This window comes from Temnothorax curvispinosus, unplaced genomic scaffold, assembly GCF_003070985.1.
Source record: "Temnothorax curvispinosus isolate PA1 unplaced genomic scaffold, ASM307098v1 QBEX01011856.1, whole genome shotgun sequence".
NCBI classification, from domain to species: domain Eukaryota; kingdom Metazoa; phylum Arthropoda; class Insecta; order Hymenoptera; family Formicidae; genus Temnothorax; species Temnothorax curvispinosus.
In genome coordinates, this window is record NW_020221636.1 from 508900 (window position 1) to 532693 (window position 23794).

The 23794-nt window shown below is 38.2% G+C and overlaps 1 protein-coding gene across 5 annotated transcripts in view; it reads right to left on the reverse strand.

Annotated features, from left to right (window-relative positions):
* Positions 1-23794, reverse strand: part of LOC112461835 (hemicentin-1-like) — a 205526-nt gene that overhangs the window by 51991 nt on the left and 129741 nt on the right. For 4 of the 5 annotated variants that reach the window (XM_025027236.1, XM_025027237.1, XM_025027235.1 and 1 more), the window contains exon 2: positions 2731-2858. In XM_025027236.1, the coding sequence (XP_024883004.1) occupies positions 2731-2858 (128 nt within the window). Of the gene's footprint in view, positions 1-2730; positions 2859-4453; positions 4562-23794 lie in introns of those variants that run through there. The other variant, XM_025027238.1, reaches the window with a different exon arrangement.

Here is a 23794-nt window from a genome sequence, read left to right on the forward strand (position 1 = left end):
AGAGAGAGAGAGAGAGAGAGAGAGAGAGAGAGAGAGAGAGAGAGAGACAGCACCACTTCAAGAGACTTTGCATAGAACGCCGCGAGCATGCCAATCAAGCGTCTACCTATCCCCCCTTGCTTTTTCTTCGTCGCGCAGCTTCCGCGGATGCTGCGCATCATTCCGTATTTTCACGGTTTCCGGCCCGTCTCATCTCCAATCAAGCGCCAGACGTACAAATATATATCCGGCTTCGGCTTTCAGTACGTGGCGCGCATCGGGAAGATTCATCCGTGTTTGCGGTTATCTATAGAGAGAGAAAGAGAGAGAGAGGAGGACGCAAGACCCTATCGATACAAGTCGGCCTGCGGCCGCCTTCCAGAAATGTATCGCGGATTTACGCGACCGCTAACGTGGATACATCGCGATCCATGGATCGTGTTATTCTCCATTACAAGCATCTCTATAGATATATACGTTATAAATGTACGTGCCATGGTACAAAACGCCGGTGCAATAATTCAGGGAGGGACACCAGGATGCGACGGGGCGCGACTTGACGCGAACACGGAAAGCCGGTTTTCGAAAAGCGGCAGCGATCCGACGCGACGCCGACGCGACGACGGGAAGCGCTGTTTTTGATGTCGCGTCGATTTAATTAAAATTTTAACTTTCGTCCGCTAAACCGGACGCCGCGCGTCGGTGTGGTCGACGCTCGAGCGCCGAGCGGTTCGGTATTTGCGTTTTCAGCCAAGTGAAATATCGGGTTCGCTATCGTGCGTGCGCGCGCGCGCGCGCGCACACGGGAATTTATCATGCGAGAAAACGCGTTACCGCCAGATTCCGGCTGATCAGGCAAACGAAGGACCACGCATAAATCACTCCTTTGTGACTTTATGGTCGCGATATCACAAAGTGAACTGCGTATTCCTATAAATCGTAATAGCGAAAGCTTCGAATTAAGGGTATATGCATGTTTTAGATAAAAACATTTTTGCGTGGTAGAGGTGTACCGAATTTAAATAGATACGAGTTACACGAGTAAATCTTACTATTTGAACAAAATGAATTAACTTAAATGAATACCTTGCACTAATCTTCTTATTATAATGCTACACGTATTCCTCATGCTGCTTGGAACGTTAGCTACAGAAGTAGCTGGAAAGCACTTTTAGTAATACATGTTGTTATTATAAATTACTGGTATTAATTTAATTTTATTATATAACGCAGAGCTTAGATTTTTCAAATGACTTAATTAAAACAGCGCTCTGGATAAAATATAATGATTTTCTAATGTATACGCGGTAAAAAATAAATAAAATCGTTAAATTGATCAATATTCTATCTCACTCGTCTCTTCAATTGAAGAATTTAATGCAAAATGAGGATGAATTCTTAATTCGCAATGTCAGTCTTATGATTTCGTATTTAAAATGGATCACTAAAGATTACAAATTTATTTCACTCGACCACTGAATCTTTAAATCGCAGGAATAATTTCAATGTTATATATTTCAATATCTGGTCGGCCAAGTTAACCACACGAAGATAACGAACAATACGCAAGAATAAACGACAGACAACAGCGGACAATACGATATACGCGAAAATAATCTGCGGTGTCTAGCTGGAACTTAGTCGGCGAACAATGTTTCGCGGAGAGTTTCGCGAAAGTTTGAAACGGCCAGGCTTCCTTTCCTCTTCAGATCCACGACGAGCGGGCGAGCGTTTATCGTTGTGCGTCCTATAACGTCCACTTCCGGCCACGACAAACTTATCTGGAAGTTTACGCGTTTGCACGAGGCGAACGAGGAAAAGTCGATTGCCCTGGGCTTGGAGAAGTGGAGCGGGAGCAATGAAATGCTCTGAGTTACGATACACCACGCGCAAGCTGCTCCTTCTGTTGTGCCTCGTGTTTTTCAATTTTCGCAATCGCACGGCACCTAGCGAACGTTACCCGTTTGTGCTCCGAACTTCGGGTCATTTTGAAAGAACAATGTCGCTGTATTTACGCTCGACGATATATGTCGCTTTCGATCAATTCAAGTTTGTTCTCTTATTCACAACTCACAACTCGTTACAGTCAGCTGTTTGCAGACAAATTTGCTATGTATACCGAAAAAGATAAGCTCGAGAAAGGTACACATTTGCGATACCATGAACGTCTCTTTTGTTTTTAGCCGATAAAAGTGCCTAAACCTTCATAATTATATTATATAATAAAATAAACCGCTCTAACAACTGTTCTTTTAATTTTTATATAAATGTTGCGATTATACAGGGTGTCATAAGTCACGTCCCATCTCTGAAAAATAAATTAATTTCGTCAAAGTTGACAAAATCAAAATTAAATAGATACAATCAAACTTCTAAAGTATATCCACTTCTAATCTATAGTACTTCTTTAGTATAACTTCTCAACTTATTGTTATCAAAACAATTAAAACTTTTAATTCAAATAAAGATAACAATCCAAATAAATTTTCCGTATATTTAACCATTCTTTATTTTCGACTTATTTTGACTTCGTCAATTCATTCTCCAGAGATGGGGCGTGACACTTTATAAATTAACTTTGATAAAAAGTATTTATCAGCATTGTGATAAGATAAAAATGTAGTGATTGATAGGAGGATTGTGAATAAAATCTCGCTTCATAAACCATTTTCCAGGTGTCATTCCATTTTCTAAAATTAGTAAACTAAAAATTCTAGAGCAAGAAAGTAACATCAAATAATAATAGCAAACCTTTTGATCCTTCTGCCAAATGCACTGCCCTCTCTTCCCGAGGACTCGACACACCAGCTTGGCGTCCTGGCCAGGATTGACCTCGGTGTATTGTGGCGTTTCTTCAAACTGCTGGATTCCATGGCAAACTGCAAGCAATAACGTAACGACAAATAAAAAACTTCACGCATTACAATTATACGTTATATAATAGAAATGTAAACGCTTTGTTGCTTTTTGAAGTGCGCGATTTTTAGCTGGTCTCTGTCTCTAACGTTCATTTTATATTCTTTGCGAAAAAAACAGAAGATTTGTTTTTTTTTCAGTCAACACTTAAGTGAAGAGACAGATGGTAAAGGCAGGATATAAGCACGGTTTAGCCGGGCATTAAGGCAGCCTGCAACCTCGTTAAAGTTGTTATTTAATTCGCAACTTCGCAAACTCATTTAACTCGGTCCGTGCTAAGCTACGATCTTCAGTTTTCACCTTTTAAGTTTGCCGATAAATTGTATTTAGCGCTAATCGAATGACGGCAAACGCGACGGTACTGACTTCGATGCGACGATGCACGCAGACTTGTGTATATACGCGCAGGCATTAATCGCGTCTCGTTAGTTGACGTTAATTATTTCTCCGTCGCTCCGAGTGTTCTCTCTCCAGATAAACTAAATTTAGTGGGTTTAATATCTAAATGTGATTAATCGCGTTAAATTACATAGTTCTGAAATAATAATAAAACTAATGCAAATTGATTACAATCCATCGATTTTCTTGTCGAAAAATCTTGACTATTTGGAAATATAAAATAAAATATTATATCTTGCATTTAATTCTTATATTTAATTCCGAGAATCCAATTAGATTTGTTACACTTTACGCGTATTAATTTAACAATTTCAGAAAGAGCACAGTAATACTTTGAATTGTTTCCATTATGAATCTAAATTTTCAAAGATTAATTATTCTAAATTCGTAATAAAAGAAATTTGTTTAAAAAATTAATTCTGCACTCGGTGTTTTGCAAACATAACTTAAACAATGCTAATTGTAAAGTATAATTTCGCACGAAATTGTTGCCGGGAAAAATTAAATTGTTAAATAGAAAACTAATGTAAACAATTAATAAAAAAATAAACATATCAATTTTATACTCGTTAGACAAAATGTGATACACACGAGAGCATGCGGATGCATTGTCGCTTTGCCGCGCCGGTATACGGTACGTGAAAATTTCAGGATTGCAATGTACGCTTTTTGTCGGATTGCGGCGTTAAAAATTCAATTTTTCACCGTCCCGGAGATGATTAATAAAACGCGCTGCCGCGTCATATGCGGCTCGCGGAAATAACTTTGCAAAATTAACAGTGGGTGTATGGAACTCGCGCGATTCGTCGAGCACTGCAACAGTAGGTATATTTATAAATGCGAAAGAAAAATAGTTTCCTGTTTGATAATGCAGTTGCATTTTATGATATTTCCGTCTCTTACACGATAAATTCAACAAAATTTAAAGTAAAAACATGAAGTATCGATAGATATACAAACATATATACGCACATACATGCACACATTTATATTACATACATAAAATTCCCGATAAATGTTTATTTGTCGGAATTTATTTCACTATATTGATTTAAATTTCTCGCAATGCGATTTGGTTGCGGATAGTCGATAAAAGTCGATAAAAATTTAAAAATTATTTTCTTCACTCTCACTATAAAATTTCAAAACTTTAACATACATTCCAAACGCGCTTTCTTTTGGTTTTTTCGTCTCCGGATCAAATGTCGCGGATCAAACGTCGCGGATCATTTGTCTTTGGGCCACTTGTTACGACACCCGTTAACACCGAAACAGAAGTTCTTCTCATCCGAGTTTAATCGCGAGCACGCCGCGCAATCATCGCGATAGCGCACCGGTCGACCGTTATCGATAAAACGAAGCGGTGGCGGGGGCTGATAAAAGCGACACGATCCCGGAGAAAATGCCGGCGAGAAATAAGGCAAAGCTCGAGGACCCCGGCAACAGGTCCCGTAAAGTAAATTCGAGGCTTGGCGCTTCGCGCGACGCGGCGCACACGCTCCGCGTGTTAATTGTATTTGTACGCCGAGGCGACGAGCTGTACTCCGCGCGCGCCGCGCAAATACACTTGGACCGAAATTGCAGCGCGCTTTCTATCTGCAATAATAATTACGACTGCAGTCTTGAGTAAAGTCAAACAGATACGGACAAATTACCGCGGGCGCGGGTGCGGCGTCGGAAGGAAGATTGGCAAAGGCGAATTCGTCCTGGCGCGCCGTCAAAGTATTATTTTTCGCTGGCGCAGAACGGAATTACAAATAGCAATTTGATCCGGAAGAAGTTCGTAAAGACTTAGAAAAATAAATCACTCTGATAAGAGAGCTATTGTATACTTTCGAGATTTCATTCCGACCTTAAACGCAATACGAGCAGTTTGATTAATTTTTAAATTTAATTAATCAGACTTTTCGTTTGTAATAAAAAGGAACGCGGGCGGAAGAAGGTATTAAAGCGCGGATATATTTTTACGGATAACAAAAGAAAGGATAGAGCGACGCTGAAAAAGATTTATCATAAATTCTTGCAGCGTGTCCGGTATAATGTACTACAACTCCGAACTAACTTCGCTCACGTTGCAGAATACATCTCATTTTTACGGAAATAGAGCACACGCCCGTCGTGTGCGCGCACGGTCTAATAAATTCATTTTTCAAAAATTAAGGTAGGCGGTAGAAACAGATGTAATATGACGTTAAAATACGTAGTTTATGAAATGTATGCCGTGAACGCACGGAAAAAAAACCCTGCGTTTTATTTTAATAACGTACTTTTCGCAATACCACTCTATCTCACTCTGTCTCCGTATTTTGCCAAAGCATTACTCGTGCTTTAATGTAGCAGTTAACGGACGTAGCAACGCGAATTGTTTTATTTATTTTCCTAAATTTTATTTAAAAAATTGCGAGCAACCGAAAGCAACCGAGCAAGCGAAAAGGAGAGTATGCGTGCCTCTTAAAACCGGCGTATCATCGCAGCACGTGTCTACTGTCTGCCTCTCGTTCCAAGGTAAATTCCATCGATTTGACAGAGATTCTCTAGTTCGGCGAACTTTCGGAGCTTTTGGCCCGGCGCGGCGGCTGGCACGAGCGCAAACCTGCCGTGCGCCGCGCGTTCGATTCATTAATTTCGTTTGCAATCCCAGGTCGGCCTTGCGCGCCGATCCTCAAACGCGCGCGCTGCGTCGGAGAGGATAGGGGGACGAAAAAAAAGTTTCGGTGGCGCCGCAAATTTGCTTTGCTCGCACGACCGATATTCGAGAACGCGCGCGAGAGAGAGAGAGAGAGAGAGAAAAAAAAACAGCCGTTCCGCCCGCCAGACAGACCGACGCCGAAGAATCTAAAAAACACGGGCTGCTCTGCTCTTTCCTACATTTCCCGCGTTATTTACTTCGACGCTGATCTACGTCTCGCTAAATAAATAAATCCTAATAGACGAGAGTCGCGGCACGTAAATAAATCCGGCGGATAAATCTTGGGCGATACTTCATTAAAACCGTATTAAATAAGCACTGGTGAATTAAAACCGTATTAATTAAATAACGACCGATCGTCGCGTATCGCCGGCGCGCGCTATTTTATTACGCGGCACGTTCGAATAAAATGGAGAGAGAATACGAGGGACGAGGGATATATGGAAAATTATAATATCAACACGAGCAATCCGAGCGCGGAACTTGGATATTCTCGTTCTCATTATTATTAGACGTCAAAATTAATCCGATGTGAGGACGAAAAGGAACCGGCACGAAGGACATTGATGGAAGCACGGCTCGTCCCGTTTTGCTTCACCGTCTTCGCCGGTGTACGATTACATTTCGTCCAAGTTACACGGACTCGATTAATTAAGCGACTTAAATTACATCGCGTGCGTGCAATGGTATCTGATGCGAAAAACTGCAAATTATTCTTTTTTTTTTTTTAATGCAAACGATGGTTGGCCGGCCAATTACACGGCCGTGTTACATGAAAACCTCGTGAAAAATGCAACGCGCGAAAAATGCGCATGCACGGAAATGCAAATGGTCATTGTTGTCGCCGTCGACCAACATGTTGACGATGCTAAAGTAATCGCGCGGTGTATATAATCAAAAATCTTTCGGATGCGCGCGCGCGCGCTTTCATATATTGATCGTTTTACTCTATACCATTTGTTCGCGATATTGACGTTTAATCGAGATAAAGTTTATTGCCGCTCTGCGGCGTTACATGCAGGCCGCAGCATTTAAATGCGAACCAAAACGTCAAGGATGAAAACGGGCTGTCGAATACCAGATAATGCCCGTGCACACGTCCGACCGTGACATAAATAATACGTCGGAAATTTCCGCGAAAATCGCGTTCGCGGAAGGCGATATCATGCTTCTCGACAGCGCGTGTCCGCGCATCCGTGAAAAAAATAACGAACGCTCCTTGTCTTTTCATCGCGATCCTCTCGCGGGCTCCGACGAGAATGGAAGCATCGATTGCGAGAATATCGATTGCGTCTATTCGTCGCCAATAGAGAAAGTGCGGGGTATTATGGGACATTCCAAGTCTTTTAAGGCAACTCGAAAACTATTAAAGACAACTGACCTCAGTTTTCACTGAGTTATAATGCCGAATGTTGGTTATAACGTGTTCCTAAATTTTGTTTATTTATAGTAAGTGTATAATGTTAGATCAATTTTTTCGAAGATAGATTTTGGAAGGGTAATGTGGAATATGTCGGGTAATACGGAACACCTTATTAATCTTGCAAAAAGTAATTTTTCTCGTATTTTGATGCATATGAATAATCAAATAGAGTCTATAATAACTATTATACTATATATTTATTATATTCTAATTTACATTAACGTATTAACTCTACACCTTGTACTACTCTGCTGCTTTGTACGTTAGATTAGGAGTCCAACAGCTATAGTAATTCCATTGCTCGTGATGTTTCATATTTTCCCACTATCTCACAATATCCGCGGGTATTTTTTGAAGATTCGTCACACGGAAACTGCGAAAATTGGAAACCGGCGTTTAATTACGTGTAGTTCGCGAACATTATCCGGCTATCAGGAATAATCTTTGGCGCAATTACATTTCGCGGCACAGAAGCGCGAACACGAGCTCGACGTTGACGTTAGAAATCCCGGGCGTAAGAAAAGTTTGCGGAGAATGGGTTACGCGGATGCGACAGCGGATTGCGAGCGCAAAACCTTGACGTTTCGCGCGTACACGATGTTGAAAAAAAAAAAATCCAACAGGAGTGAAAGCGCGAAATATCGGAGACTAGAGTGCGGGATGAGTTGAGTCACCAATATATAACGCGCTTCTGCGATGAAAAACTGTCGCGATATATATAACGTGCATCGATTTGCCTTTTTTTTTAATTTCTCATAACAATCGCGCTGTACCGTCCTACGGAAAAGAGGTGTAGTGCAACATTCACCATCCGTGAAATTCAACCGTGACTTGATTTACAAAAAAAAACAAACAGCGAAATACCGAGCGGAAACCGTGCGTTTACATTTCGCGTAGCTCTTTCTAATGCAACGTATACCAGTGAACGTTTTATTGTCTATGAGAAATTACGCGAGAGAAAAATCCCTCTCGTTCTAGGATTAATCCTTAAAAAATAAATGAAAAATATACGTGATTTGAGGATTAACGTAGCTACTTAAAATAAACTGTAGGAAAATTAATTGCCGCTAATTGAAATGTATGCCTAACGAAGACCGCGGGAACGATTTGTTTTCATTGTCAGACCGTACAACGGAATAAGTGCGGGTAAACACGCCGGGTGATTTCACCCGTATTTACCGAACCGTCATCATCGTTAAGCAATCATCATCGATTCGACACGAGGCACGCGCATAACTCGGCTCATTCCCGTCCGATATAACCGTCCGTGCATTAGCATCGGCGCGTCCCGGTGATTGTCGGTGAATAATTAATCGCGAGCAGGAACAAAGGCGCCACTCCAGATCTACACGCGGACGTGCGCCGACAAGCTACAATATTTATAAAAGCACACATGTGGCGGAACACGATGTTTTCAGAATTATGTGTCCGCTGATGTATAATGTAACACAGCGATGCGACACGTAATGCGGCATACATATTCGCCGCTGACAGCACGCGACCTTAACGACTGTAATAAATAAGTAAGATAAATAAGTAATATAATAACGCCGTGTGCGTGTTTATGTTTATTTAATTTCCAAAATAAAAATTGCTGAAGGAAAAGTACCTAATTACAAGTCATTCTCGTTTATCTCTCAGCGGATAATAAATTCTAGCAAATTGCAGTAAAATAATTTAAAAGACAATAATGATGTATTCCGCAAGCTCAGAATAAAAATTAATAAAACACAAAGGCATCTGAGAATACTCGTACTTTTCGCGAGTTGTACGCGTTTGTTGGATAATAATTCAATGAATTGCGCAATCAGCATTGTGGCGCTCTAGGGTACCACATGACTGCATATCGTGGCACTAACAACAAAGTTCTCCTATGCAAGATATTACCTGGGACAAGTTGTAATATCCGTCACAATTAGAAACAGGGGAAACGTAAGGCAGAAAGTCGCATAATATATTATTGAGCCTAAAATAATTTACGTTACTCCCCACATGGATATGCTTTCACGGTAATAATTCTTTGTTAAATCTCACCGTGATATTGAAGAGCGTAGATTGACGTGCAAAAACCATAGTTTTTCATTAAGAGAGAGAGATATATATACAGTCGCTTCTGTCAGTCGCAACGATATATATCTCTCTAAAATGCAAAAGAAAAATAATAATGTCAATGACACTGTTATATTAAAAAAAAAAAAAGACGAAAGATTACATGAAAGATTACGTTAAGTACTAGAAGAAATCGTTGAGAAATTCACGATCGTGGATTTAGATCGCGTCGATTAGCTCGGCCATTCCCGTATGCTTTTGCCATTCAAACGTCCCTCGGAGGAGCGGTCCGGTCCGCATTCAAATCGCGCTTCTCTTTTCTTGCGAGGCGCCGCGAATCGCATTAAGAACTCCCGGGGATGTATGTGTGTGTGTGTGTGTGTGTGTGTGTGTGCACAAGAGACGCGTGTAAAACGCATCCACAACAGCTCGTTAATCTTTCCGCATCTTTCACGAGCTCCTCTTTCCAATGCCTCGCTTTCTCTCTCTTTTTGCTGCCGCGCCGTCTTTCCTTTTTCTCACGCGAGCAAAGTGGCAAAAAAAGAGGAGAGAGAGAGAGCCCTTTCAGAGTGCAAAGGTCGCATGCGCGATTCCCCCGATGCCAAAGGAATATACACCCCGAGCACTTTGCGCGCCGTCAAGACGTTTAACGTACCTACTCGTAGGATCTCTCTTATGCAGCTTTTATCCTGAAAAAGCGCGCCGCGAGGGAGAACAAAATCAAAAAATGCGAGAACGAGATTATAAGCTACGTTCTCAGCATTTCTGAAATATCCAAAGTATTATAAAAAGTGAATCTTAACACGAGTTAATTTGTCCGAACATAAGTGGTTCTGTTTTTCTTCTGTGTACAGCTTTTAAAGCTAAACATGCAATCGATAATATTTGTTAATATTACAGTTACAATGTAAATTAAAAAATATTACAATTTAAACTTTAAACTGTATTGTGAAGAGATCAGAGTCAATCGTAAAACGAGACTTGAATCAGGAAATTATATCAATCACGATAATACAATAAAGAAATCTATACAAAAATTGTGATGTAATTTCGATAAGTTTTTACACTGAGCAGTTAGGTTTTGTGGAAATTATTAATCGATTCATCCCCTTAATTTTCTCTTTTCGCAAATATTGATCCAAGTATACTTTCAAGACTTCTCTCCGCCCGGTTGAATAATTTCATCTACCACTGCGTAATGAATCATCTGCAGTTTTCGACCTTTTTTACAGCGAGAAAGTTCAGAATTCTTGGATGTTCCCTAAGAGAATAATTCGGAGCAAGTTGTACGAAATATTTAACGGCAGTATAAATAAATAACGAAAATTGCGGTAGTTGCAACACTAACTGAGAGGATAACATTAATTAAAGAGAAGGGGGAGAAGGGCAATACCGGATACGATATTTTTGTAAAAATTATAAAAAAAGGCGCATCGTACAATGGTACTGTTGAAAATTATTATTATGAGTGATCTAATTTTTTAACATAATATTAAAATCATGCTTCATGTTTAGGCGTTCTATTAATAACATGGGATTGCGCCGCAAGTTTCACAATTTGCGCGAATATATTATCCGAATATTTAGTTACATTACATGCATTTGTATGTGCATACATTTCGAGCTTAAAGAGCTCGAGGATTAATAGATGAAATAATTATTCATACATATTAGCGATACAGTCTGTCCATAAACGTGTGATTGAATAAATCTTTCTTATTACCGTTTATTGTTCTTTTTCTCTCGCAGCTCAATACAAAAAAAAAAAACCCAGCCGTTTGACATTTTAATAAGAACAACCCGTTGGTTCGTAATTTCTGCGTGTTCACCAATCAGGAACAAATTGCGCGTCGTCTGCGATGTCGAAAAGGCCGTCTCTTTATTCGCCGTACGGTCGTACGAGAACCCCGGTTGTAATTGCTTTGTAATCCGTGAGCACACAATCGAAACCGAATCGAGTCGAGGACTGTTTGGCGTGAAATTGCTCGTATTGGCGGCATTAGGTGGACCACTCGTGACCGGGCGTCGCTATTTCTACGGTTGATCGTTATGCGAGCGCAAAGGCGGGATAGAAACCGATGCGGCGCTGCTATGGGCGTTTATGTGTTGCGGACAGAAATTAACAAGATTAAACGGCTCTTCCTTAATATCATCGTTCCATAGATCCTCCTCACAATCGAAACGCATAATAATTGTTGCCGGATTTCAGCCAATACTACTCGAGCCACGATCGTAAAACGTGCATTTTTATTTCAAGATTTTACATTATTTCACGAATGAATTCGGATTTCACGTGTTCGACGAATCTTCCTATTTTCCATGATTGATTACTTCAGTAGATATATTATTTATTGGTACTTAATTTGCAGAATTAGCTTGTCTAGTAAGATAAAATTTTTGTCTCGCCTTAGACTTCGCTGTTCACATACTGGCCTGTATTTTTAAGTTTAACCGGTTTACGTGAGAATTAATTCTGCAACAACATTAGTGAACGAAACGTTTGTAATAACAGACCCCGTCAGTGTCCGGTTCGCGAGCTTTAATAATATCCTGTATCATACGAAATTTAACACAAACTATATAGTTTCACTCATGATACGGTACATTGATTATCCGTTCATCGACGCAATTAATATTTGTTCATGAGAACAGCTTCGCCGTTTTTACGCGCATTTTTTCAGTTCTATCAACGTTTATCACATTTATATCTGTAAAGAGGACATTAAAGTCTTTTGTTCTTTCACGAGGTGAAAAGAAGTTCAAGCATTATTACGCTGGAAGTAGCGCAAAGATATTATTAATGTATTTTCTAACGTGTCTTTGCGTTGTGGCTGGCATAGACAATGTTCGTATTGTGGGAAGAAATGTTTTATTCCGTGAAAAAAATACGTCTTTTCGTCGTTAACGTCCAACTCGCGAATTACGATTTACTGCAGTATTCATTTAAAACACGATTTTATGAAGGCAGAACGTTACACAACATTTTGCAAATGTTTCTTCTTACAGGAGAAACGGCGAAAGAAAAAAACATGCATTTACCTGCTCATATTTAATCAAACTGCATTTTCATGTTTTCCGCTTCACGGGCGTTAAGTGCGAGGAATTTACTTGTTTGGGACAAGAATTTACGTCGCGGTTCCGTTGGCACGAGTAAACGCCGCGAATTTGAATGACAATAATAAATCTGTCGGGGAAAAGCATTTTCCCATTCGAGCAGTAATCAATGGAAGAGAAAAACAATCGCGCGAAGTAAATGTGCGGGAGTGGAAGGCAACGCTTATTTGAATTTCAGCGAAAAAACAGAGGAAACATTCGGATGTTGCTATTAATTGCTGTGGATTGAATGCTTAATATTACGCAAAAATAATCGAACAAATCGCGAAGCGAACATTCGATTTCGACTGACAATGAGAAGATAATTTTTTTTTTCGAGAGAGAGAGAGAAACTAAATAAAGAAAACGGATCGTCCTGAGAGGAAAAGAACCCACGAAAAAACAACTTATTTCGATTGGCGATATATAAATATAGGGTAAACTCTAAGATGACCGACTCGTATTCATTCGATACTAGATATGATGAGTTAGATTGATAGAACATGGGTTGGCTATCTTTCCTCTATGGCCATCTTACCCGAGTTTATCCTAAAGTTAGCAATCTATCAATATTTGTCATAACTATCGCAGAAATATTCCTCGCCGTAGTTGTCACTTCGCACGATCGTGGACCGCAAAGAAGAAGCTTTCAAATGAAATTAATTAATCGGGAGAACGGTATGCTCCAGAGATTTGATCATGAATATCAGATGAGAGTGCATCCTCCTCGATCTCCCGCGGGCTATTTCGATATTTTCAGGATTGCACGTGCGCGTCTCCGCGCACCGATCTCTCTTCCGCGCGCGTTTGCGGGCGCTGTAGAATGGGAGAAGGCTCGAACGAACGGCGCGGCACGATGCGACGAAACTGCAGCGTCATTCTTTCCCGCGGTTCTCCCGAGAAATTCCATTTTAATACAGCCCGAATTCTGTGCACCGGCGCGGCGCGGCGTGTAGCCGAGCACGCGTCATTTAATTTCACGAATGCACCGGGCCGGCTGCGCGCTCTCGCTGCAGGAAAAAGCCAGCCGCCCCGACCGCACGATTTCCGCGGGATTTAATAACACGGCTTGTGAGGGATTTCGCGTAATTAAGTAACGAGTGATTTTAAGTAATTACCGCGCGATGCGCGGTGCCGACTGCCGACCCGACCAAACGATCGCTTCATAATCGTGCAATGCCGGTTGATCGAAACAGCTTTTAGCTGATTGCTAACGTCGACGATCCGCGTCCGCGACTTTCGCGAACGAGGATTTTCGAGAATTCGATTCTTAAGTGCGCGTTCGATGACGATATACACCGGTCGCGTTCCCTTCGCAAATTTACATTTAAACATATCTCGAAGTTATTTAATCCCCCGAAGTCTCTCTTCTCGATACAAAATGTATACAGTTACGGCGCGGCGCTTCTCTTCCTTATACATTCCTATACGTTAGAAAAATGTCTCGCCTCGGAAAAATATTCTGCGGAGATTCCCCGGGATTTGTGAAAACTTTCAAACAAGATATCAGTAACTCCGATCTTTCTGCAAACCAAGTGGAGAGAAACTGTACAAAACTGATTTAAGTTACTGTATACATGATCCTTTCATCGGAAACCCTGAAATCCTTATTCATCTATTAATTTTTGACGATCCTCGCTTCAAGAGAACTTTAATTTCCTGACTCTTTCATAAAATATATTAAAACGTTAAAAGTTAAAAAATGTTAAAATATACTAGCTCTTTAAATCTCATAGAGTGATTTCGATAGTGACTTTCTTCATAATCTTATGTCCCAATTTTAGATATAAGTGCTGTCTGGGATTATCCTAAGCGAGAACGTACTCTGATTCTTTTTTTATTTACGCATCGCGATTGTGCACCTTTGAAAAAAAGGTGCGGAGAGAGTCGGTCTGTAGTGCAAATATACCTACAACGACGGTCACCCTGGGCGGCGCGAGTGTGACGGCGTAGCGCGCGATAATTCACTCTCGGTCGTGCGGCAGCCTCTGGAAATGGAGTCACCGTCCCGACACAGAGTAAGGTAGGGGCCGCACGGCTTAAACGGGTTTGTATCCTCGATGAGGGGCAAATTAAGTTAGCGCGAAAACAACCTATACACCTCTCGAACCAGGCTCTCTCGGCGCGGCACGACGCGCCGCCTGTCCGACCTGCATAAATATGTATACGTGTTTTACGGCGACCTCCTACATCGCCGTGAGGACGGCAAAATGTCTGCAGGAGAGCGGCAGGATCGAGCGACGCGCGCCGCAGTTGACCGGCAGAATATTCCGGTGCGTTTCTGTTATTTTGATAGACGACTTCTAGAGAAGTAAATTTTTCCACCTCGCGCTCCACCTCGCTGTCGGCGCTTTTTTTTCACGCGCGTCCATCATCACGGTTTTCTCTTTTTATACCCTCGGTCTCGCCCTCTCGTTCAACCCTTTCGCCGCCATCATCCGCCTCTATAGCTCGGATGCGCAGAGCGCGTCCAGGATTTAACGCAGATTAATCTGTTTGTTGATCCGGACCACCCCGGCTCCTTCTCTCTCTCTCTCTCTCTCTCTCTCTCTCTCTCTCTCTCTCTCTCTCTCTCTCTCTCTCGCTCTCGCTCTCTCTCTCTCTCTCTTTCGCGTGCGTCCTCGTTTCCACTGATTTACCCGGTTCCGCGAGTGACGGCTGGCGTTTCATAATACCCCCGCTTGGTAGACGAGGTGCATCGCGCCCCTTCGTCTATTTTCTCGTCATTTTCCCGGTTTTTTTCTCTTCGGCAATAATGGAGAATGACAGGTACGAGCAAAATAAACAAAATTTCGCCGTATATCGGGGTTATAACAGAGGCTTTTTTTGTAACAAAATGCGAAAAGTAGGTACGACGTCGACTAGTGCCGGATACATTTCTTTTTTTATTTTGCATCGTACAGCGATGATTCGACACGAGAAACGAGGGAGTTCAAGGATGCATTTAAAGGGATATAAACCCAGCAGGATTGATCACCACGTGGGTGACGACACGACGAGGGCGGGTCACGCAATTAACATCAAAAGTTCGTCTATCGCCACTTAAATGGCCAGCCAACGGAACAATCTGCCGGATTTGTCAGAATTTCTGAAGGGTCGATGGATCGACCTTCCACAAACGTGGTTTTCAGTCATTTATATATAGGGCGAAAATAATTTATGATTAAGTACTTTGTCATATCGTATTATTTGAACAAGTTAACAAGCTGAAAAATATATAGGAGTGATTAATAAAGTTCATCGAAATATTCCGACTAGATATTATTATAGTTAATAAATGAGAATTTGTGAAAACTCTGTTTATATTTTATACTATGATGTGGAGATGTGCGAATCAAGGACTTTTGATGTCGAATTGAATCGAATATTTCGAATCAAATCGTTGTAATATAATTAAGTTAAAAATATAATTATTATTATTGAATTTTAACACGTAGGTTTTTTTTAACTCCACATTCATATTACGATCTGTCCTACGGACATTCAGGAACAAGTTGTGTATAATTAATTAATTATTGGCTTGCTCGGTGTATGTCCACTGACATACTAAGAAATAGTTACATCAATATAGTATTGCTTTTGTTGCTGTGTATGTTACTTTAAATATTGTTGCACTTCTCTATTCTTAACTTCTGATAGCATATTTTTTAGTTTATTAGTAAAATGCAGTTAATTGCCTTTTAATTTGCGGACATCATAATTTTCTAACCTTTCTTTTGTAAGCAACCTTTTCCCTGATACTCATTGGGTACAAGTATTGTCTTTAATTGTGGCTTTGGGATTAGTTTTCCAGGCAGTTTGTTGTACGCACTCATTAAAGTGCTGCAAACATTATGTCCTCATTATTTTTTAAGGGTACATTTTTGTTAAGGTTATCTTCCACATCCTGCCGGAATTGGCGCCAGTCTGTTTTACTACTGTGAAGCCTGCATGTAATATCATTTTCTATGAATTGACTACTCAAATTTATTATAATCGAGGTATGGTTCGAGGAGAGATCAAAGCTCGGTTTGCAAGTAACATATCTCTTAGAGATTCCTTTAATGATAGCAAAATCTATGATGTCAGGGATCCTGTTTTTATCACTAGGCCAGTAAGTAGGCTGTCCAGTTGAGATGACGCTGAGATTTAATGCATTGACAGCATAAAGCAACTCCCTTCCTTTGGGTGTGATCAGTCTGGATCCCCACTGCGTATGTTTTGCATTGAAGTCTCCTGTCGCCATGAATCTTGGTCCAAGCTATTCGAAGAATTGTTTAAACTGTTCCTTTTTGTTTGCATATTTTGGGAGGGCAATAGACAGCTGATAGAACCAGTAGACTGATCCAATCCTCAACTACAACATTTGTTGCTTAAATATGTTTCTGTTTATAGGGGTTTGTTATATGATGTTTGATATTATTTTTTATTAAGATGGCAGTTTCACCATGCGCAGTGCCACATCTGGATGCATTGCTTGATAGAATTTGTACCCAGACATAACAGAAGTAGTTTTTATTAGTAAAATGTGTTTCTGAGATCATCATTATGTCTATGTTGTGCATATTAATAAAGGCTTTCAATTCAACAAAGCGTTTGGCTAGCCCATTAACATTCCATGAGGCAATCTTTAATTCGTTGAAGGCGACGACATTTTGGCGATGATACTAGACATTAGATTGAACATGGAGATCATCTGCTTCATGAGTTCCTTAAGCATATCCATTACCTCCTGATTACTAGTATTACTATCATTACTAGTTTTATGTATTTTACTTTCCAATGTCAATTGATCGTTTCCTTGCATGTAATTCGTGTTACTACTAGCAACTTGGGCGCAGTAATCGGCAAAAAAATATTTTTCATTATTCATTTTTTTAATATTAAAGTAATCATTAATAAGCAAAAATAAAATATTAAGTGCCAAAAAAGACAAAAAAATTTAATTTATTTTTATTTACCAAGCAATATATGTAAATAATTTAAAAAAATATTATTTTTACAAATATTATTAATAATTAATTTAACATTATTTCGTAATTTTTGGAAAATTTAATAATAAATCGAGAATTATAATTAATTTTTTCATTTATTCATTTTTCAAAAAATGAATAATTTTATAATTTCTAATTTTCTAAATAATAATAATGGAAAAAAAAAATGTTTAATTTTCTCAAAAATTATTAATTAAATATTTTCTAATTTTTTTTAAATTAACAATTAAATAGAAATAAAAATTAACAGAGATATTGTGGCCAACTGGCCAAATTTTATTGATCTAAAACGCTACGTTTCGACCGTGGATCCAGTCCTTTTCAAGCGCAAATACACCTCTCACAAATATATTAGTCAGGCATAATGCCCTAACTACGCCGAATCTAAAAAATATTTGTGCGTCGGGATCAAACGATACAATATAAAATATTCGTTAAACGGCATACTTCGTTAGATGTTTGTGTCATGTCAGAGCCGTGCGGTGGTAAAATTTAGATAAATAGAAATAATTTCTGTTTCTCATCCTTGACTCTGAAACAAGTCCTCTTGGCAAAGATAAGCATGAACATGAGATGACTGACAATATCAGAGATATTGGGCGACGAAGGAGACACCATAGAGTTCTTGATTACACTTATTTCACACGTTAATGATAAAACAGAAAATTGTTCTAAGGATGCCAATATTCTTTATATAGACAACTAAAAAAATAATTGTGTACGAAAAATTGCAGCAAATAAAAAATTTAAATGCGGATTTGAATGCAAATTTTCAGTACAAAAAAATTGTTTAGTATAGTTAACTTTATTGTTTTCTTTCTCCTACAACTGATATATTCCTAAAAACGCGGATACTTTACAAATTAATAAATGCTAATTTTCTCAAAAATTACTAATATATTTTCTAACAATGATTAATTGCTCAAGGGACAAATAATATACTTTTTAAAAACTACTAATTTTTCAAAAAATGAGTAATATTTTTTTCCGAATAAATAATTTTTTTAAAAATTGACAGTATTTTAATGTAATTGCCAATTTTTTAAATTATGAGCAATATAATTTTGATTATTTATTAATTTCTCAGACAGAGTACTATATTTCTAATCAATTAATAATTATTTTAAATTCAGAGCTTAGTGTTTTATTAATTACTAATTTTTTGTAAATTAAAAAAATATTCAAATTTTTTATTTTTGATTAATTGAAAATAACTGCCGATATCAGTTCTAAAAACAGAATTTTTGCTGATCACTGCTTGGGCGTATGAAAGACTTTCAACTGTTCTCTCTAAGGTATTACCCTTAGGTATTGGTGCATTCAACGGTGCCTCCCTAGTAGTTACTCTCGCTCTAAGGGCCGGATACCTGGTTTTTTGCAGTTGCTTATATACTCTGCAGCCCAATTATAATTTACGGATGATTACCGTCGCATAGTACACACTTTACCTCATTAGATCTAGTTTTCTTGAGCAATTTATTATCAAATGCTCTTCTGCACATTTAACACATCTTGGTATGCGATGGCAAAATTTTTTGGTGTGCCTATGTCTTTGGCATCTTGCGCATTGCGGAATTTCTCTTCTAAGACGAGGGGGTCAAAGCTTACTCGACAGTGTAGTAAGGTCTTGATGTTGTAGATATCCTTATTATTAGGTTCCGCTTTTAATTCAACAATAAACATAGGCAGAGGTCTCTTAGTTGTTCTTTGCTTAATATTCCAAATATTGACTACTGTATGACCCAATTCTTCAATTGCGGTTTTTATGTCATCACTTCTAGTTGTGGGATGCATATTCTTTAGAAACACTCTAAAGCTTCTATCTTGTTTTGCCTTATACGTGTGAAATTCTGTAATACTTCCTTATAGAGGGCGATTAATTTGTTCTCGTAAAAAAATTTTTTTTTAGTTGCCGCTGCCAATGTGTTCAGATTGTTCTAAATTCTAAAACGTCGAAAAATCGTAATTTAAAAAAAATTTCCGTATATGTGTGTGTATGTGTATGGTGTGTATATGTGTGCCAAATTGGGTCTAATCAACCAAATTTTAAAGAATTATATATGAAATAAGAGTAGAAAAGACTGAAGAATATAATAAAATTAGAAAAAAATTACCAATATAATAAAAAAATGTGCAAATTTGAAACTAGCACATTTTGCTTCCTATATAATATGTTAGGATTCCCCGAAATTTCAAACGGTTATAGCTCAAGAACTAATCAACCAAATCTTAAAGAATTATATATGAAATAGGGGTAAAAAAGACATAAAAATATAATAAAATTAGAGAAATTGCGCTAAATCAGTTTTTTATATATTTAAGTATGCATGAAATTATTTATAAAATTTTGAATTTTTTAAGAAATGTCCGTGTAGTTGCTGTAACTTCCGTAAATTTTGAGATATCGGGCTCAATTTTTTTTAAATGTAGAGTATCATTAAAGAAAGGTTGATATTAAGTTTGTCGATAATCGGTAAAGAGGTTCTTTTTTTTTTACAAAATTTTAAATTTTTGAGAAATGTCTGTGGTAGCTTTAACTTCCGCGAATTTTGAGACATTGGGTTATTTCTAATTTTATTATCTATATTTTTCAGTCTTTTCTACCCCTATTTCATATATAATTCTTTCAGATTTGGTTAATTAAACCCAGCTTAATACGCGATCAAAGGTCTATAATATTTCGAGAAATGTCTGTGGTAGCTTTAACTTCCGCAAATAATTTTTTTATTTATTAATTCTTATTTTGGAAATTATTTTATTGTAATTAACAATTTTATTTTACTCATGATGTCAGCCAACACTTTTTAGTAATAAACAAATTTTGTGATAACTGATAACTGTGATTATAATAGGTTATCGTTTGGGATTTACAAATATACCAAGTATTGTGTTTGTGAATTAATTTTCTTACTTATTTTCAAAATAAGTTAATAACTGTACTGTTGAAATTCAACCAATCAGATATGACTGCCATATTCGAATGCCTTAGTCCCGGTCTACAATAGGTGTTTTAAGCCCTAAGCCTTAAGAAATTGTTCAATCATAGTTGAATTTGAGGAGAATAATTGTCCAGGCTGATATCTCGGAAACTATCAAAGTTAGACGAAAAATCAAAAAAAGGTCCTTCAACGGGATTAGGGGAGACCGGGGCTAAAACGTCTACGGGGTAAATATGTCTAATCAAATATCTCGGAACCTGTATATTGTGCTCGCTATTAACATTGTAAACGCTGCTTATGGTACCCATGTGGCCAACGGAGTTCCGGCAGGTTACCTGCCGTATTATAATTTTTACAAACGTGACAAACGTGTTTTCGGAAGGTGAAAGTTACATTTTCTGTGGAAATTTTGTAATATCTGCAATAATATTTGCTCTCCATATCTCGAGGTACGTGATTATAAAGAGTAATGCATGCTGAACACGAATCCAGTGTAGTTTTTTTATTATCGTTGATGTCTAATATTTCGTGGGCGATCAAACCTGAAACTTGTGTTTGGGGCTAATCCGTCCGGGTGCATTTTTAAGGCATTTCCGGGTATTTCCAGGCTCACTGCATATGGAATATGGATGAGACAGGAATTACAACCGTTCAGACACCGAATAGAGTCATCGGACGTCGAGGAGTAAAACAAGTCGGGCGAGTGACTTCTGCGGAAAGAGGAACCCTTGTAACTATTTTTTAATAATGTTTCGCATAAAAATTTTAAATAAATTTTTATATTTTTCTCTTAAAAAACAATTATTAAAATGTATCCTATCATTTATCAAGATTAGATGTACGTATATGTATTGAAAATGCAGTGCAGACGGTTATACCCCGGCATTTTTGAGATTTCAATTTTTCCACCGTTTTCATTTTTGCTCTAGGTATACCGGTTAAACAAAGCAACGTAGACAAAAATTTCTTATATAAATTTTGTAGCTAAAGGTTCATTCTTTACAGTGGTATACCACATTTAACTACAATTATTTATTTTGTTGTTAAAAATCGGCACCGAAAAAAAAAACGGACGGTTTAGCCCAGGTCTCCTCTACATTGAGATGCTTTTCAGCGCGATAGAATCGTGTCCTTCCGGATACGTGTCCTACTGGATTTCGAAGAGTAAAGGGAAAGGACAAATTTTTTTTAATGAAAACCCTCAAAAATGACACAAATTGATAGAGTTTTGAAAAGATGAATTCAACGACCTTTATATAAACCCCATACAAAAATAACACCAATCAATAGATTCGAAAAGATGAATCCAACTACCTACATATTTATTATGCTTATCGTGGAAATTACGACCGCAGTGAATTTTTGATGATCGATACCCTTCACAGGTTATTCTCAAAAATTCACTGCGGTCCTAATTTTTACGATAAGCATATAAAAATATAGATCGTTGGATTCGTCTTTTTGAATCCTATCGATTAGTGTTACTTTTGTACGGAGTTTTTATTTAAAAAATTTGACACTCCCAATGCCCTTCGAAATCCAGTACGGAAATATACGATTTTATCATGCTGAAAATCATCTCAAAGTAATCCCATTAAAAGACGTTCTTTGATCTAACGTCTAACTTTGATAGTTTCCGAAATATCGGCGTGGACGGATTAAATCAAACACCCTGTATAAGAGGCCAGTTTATGTTTATATTCCATACACCAACACACACAATTTATTCTATATACATTTAAATAAAAAATATTTGTAAATAACATGTAATATAATCTTTTTCGATTATTTTTGTTCCTTTTATTCTTTTTTGAAAGCTATAGGTAACAAAAAATTGTCACTCTACTTGCATACAAGAGGTTCGGCGATTATTATCGGACATCCTATATATATCTATATCACAAGAAATAAAAAAGTGTTGTAAAAAATATAAAAAGAAATTAAAACATATACAACAATTACACAGGCCCACAAAAAAAAAAGTATATTGCTCTGGGGTTGAGACCACATTATTCCTATGTATTTTCACCCGCTGAACACAAATCTGCAATAAAAAATAGGGGTCGCACAGTGGATTGCAGTGATAACCTCAAAAAACCGTAAAAAAAAACACGTTTTTTAGTGGTAAAGGCTTAAAAAAAAAGAATATAATTTGTCTCAGGTCAAGACCAACCAGAATTTTATTGGTAAACGCACAAACACACTTGTTGTCAGTCTTTCCTGATGTTTAGACTATAAGAAAAACTGAAGACAACAGCAGGCTGAAGGCGTATCTGAAGATGGTTATACCTCTGAGAGCGGGAAAATTTGGCAATACTCGCACAGTTATTGTCTGTGTAAGTCCAGTTTGGTGATCAGAAAATTTTATACTGTAAGGAAATTTAGTGACTGAAAACCTGCATGAGGCCTTAAATGAAGGTGATCTTATGAACGAGAACTAAATTGGTTTACGCTTGCGTATGCGTTTGTCATCGAACGACCTATGTAAAGGATTTCTACGTCGCTTTTTGCCTTTTTGTTGTGTTTCTCTTTTCAGCATCCAGCAATAGTCCGCCATCATATTCACGCCCCAGTTTCCTTGCCATCTACGTTCAAATTCCTTCATATCCTGATGAAATCTTTCGCCTTGCTCTTCACTGAAATCCCCAAGGTTTTGTGGAAATTCATCAAGGTGCGAATCAAGAAAGTGAAGCTTCAAATTCATTAAACAACCTAAGTTTTTGAAGTTTTCTACCATATTTTCATCATCAGGATATGAAGGAATTTGAACGTAGATGGCAAGGAAACTGGGGCGTGAATATGATGGCGGACTATTGCTGAATGCTGAAAAGAGAAACACAACAAAAAGGCAAAAAGCGACGTAGAAATCCTTTACATAAGTCGTTCGATGACAAACGCATACGCAAGCGTAAACCAATTTAGTTCTCGTTCATAAGATCACCTTCATTTAAGGCCTCATGCAGGTTTTCAGTCACTAAATTCCCTTACAGTATAAAATCTTCTGATCACCAAACTAGACTTACAGACAATAACTGTGCGAGTATTGCCAAATTTTCCCGCTCTCAGAGGTATAACCATCTTCAGATTCGCCTTCAGCCTGCTGTTGTCTTCAGTTTTTCTTATAGTCTAAATATCAGGAAAGACTGACACAAGTGTGTTTGTGCGTTTACCAATAAAATTCTGGTTGGTCTTGACCTGAGACAAATTATATTCTTTTTTTTTTTAAGTCTTTACCACTAAAAAACGTGTTTTTTTACGGTTTTTTGAGGTTATCTCTGCAATCCACTGTGCGGGCCTATTTTTTATTGCAAATTCGTGTTCAGCGGGTCAAAAT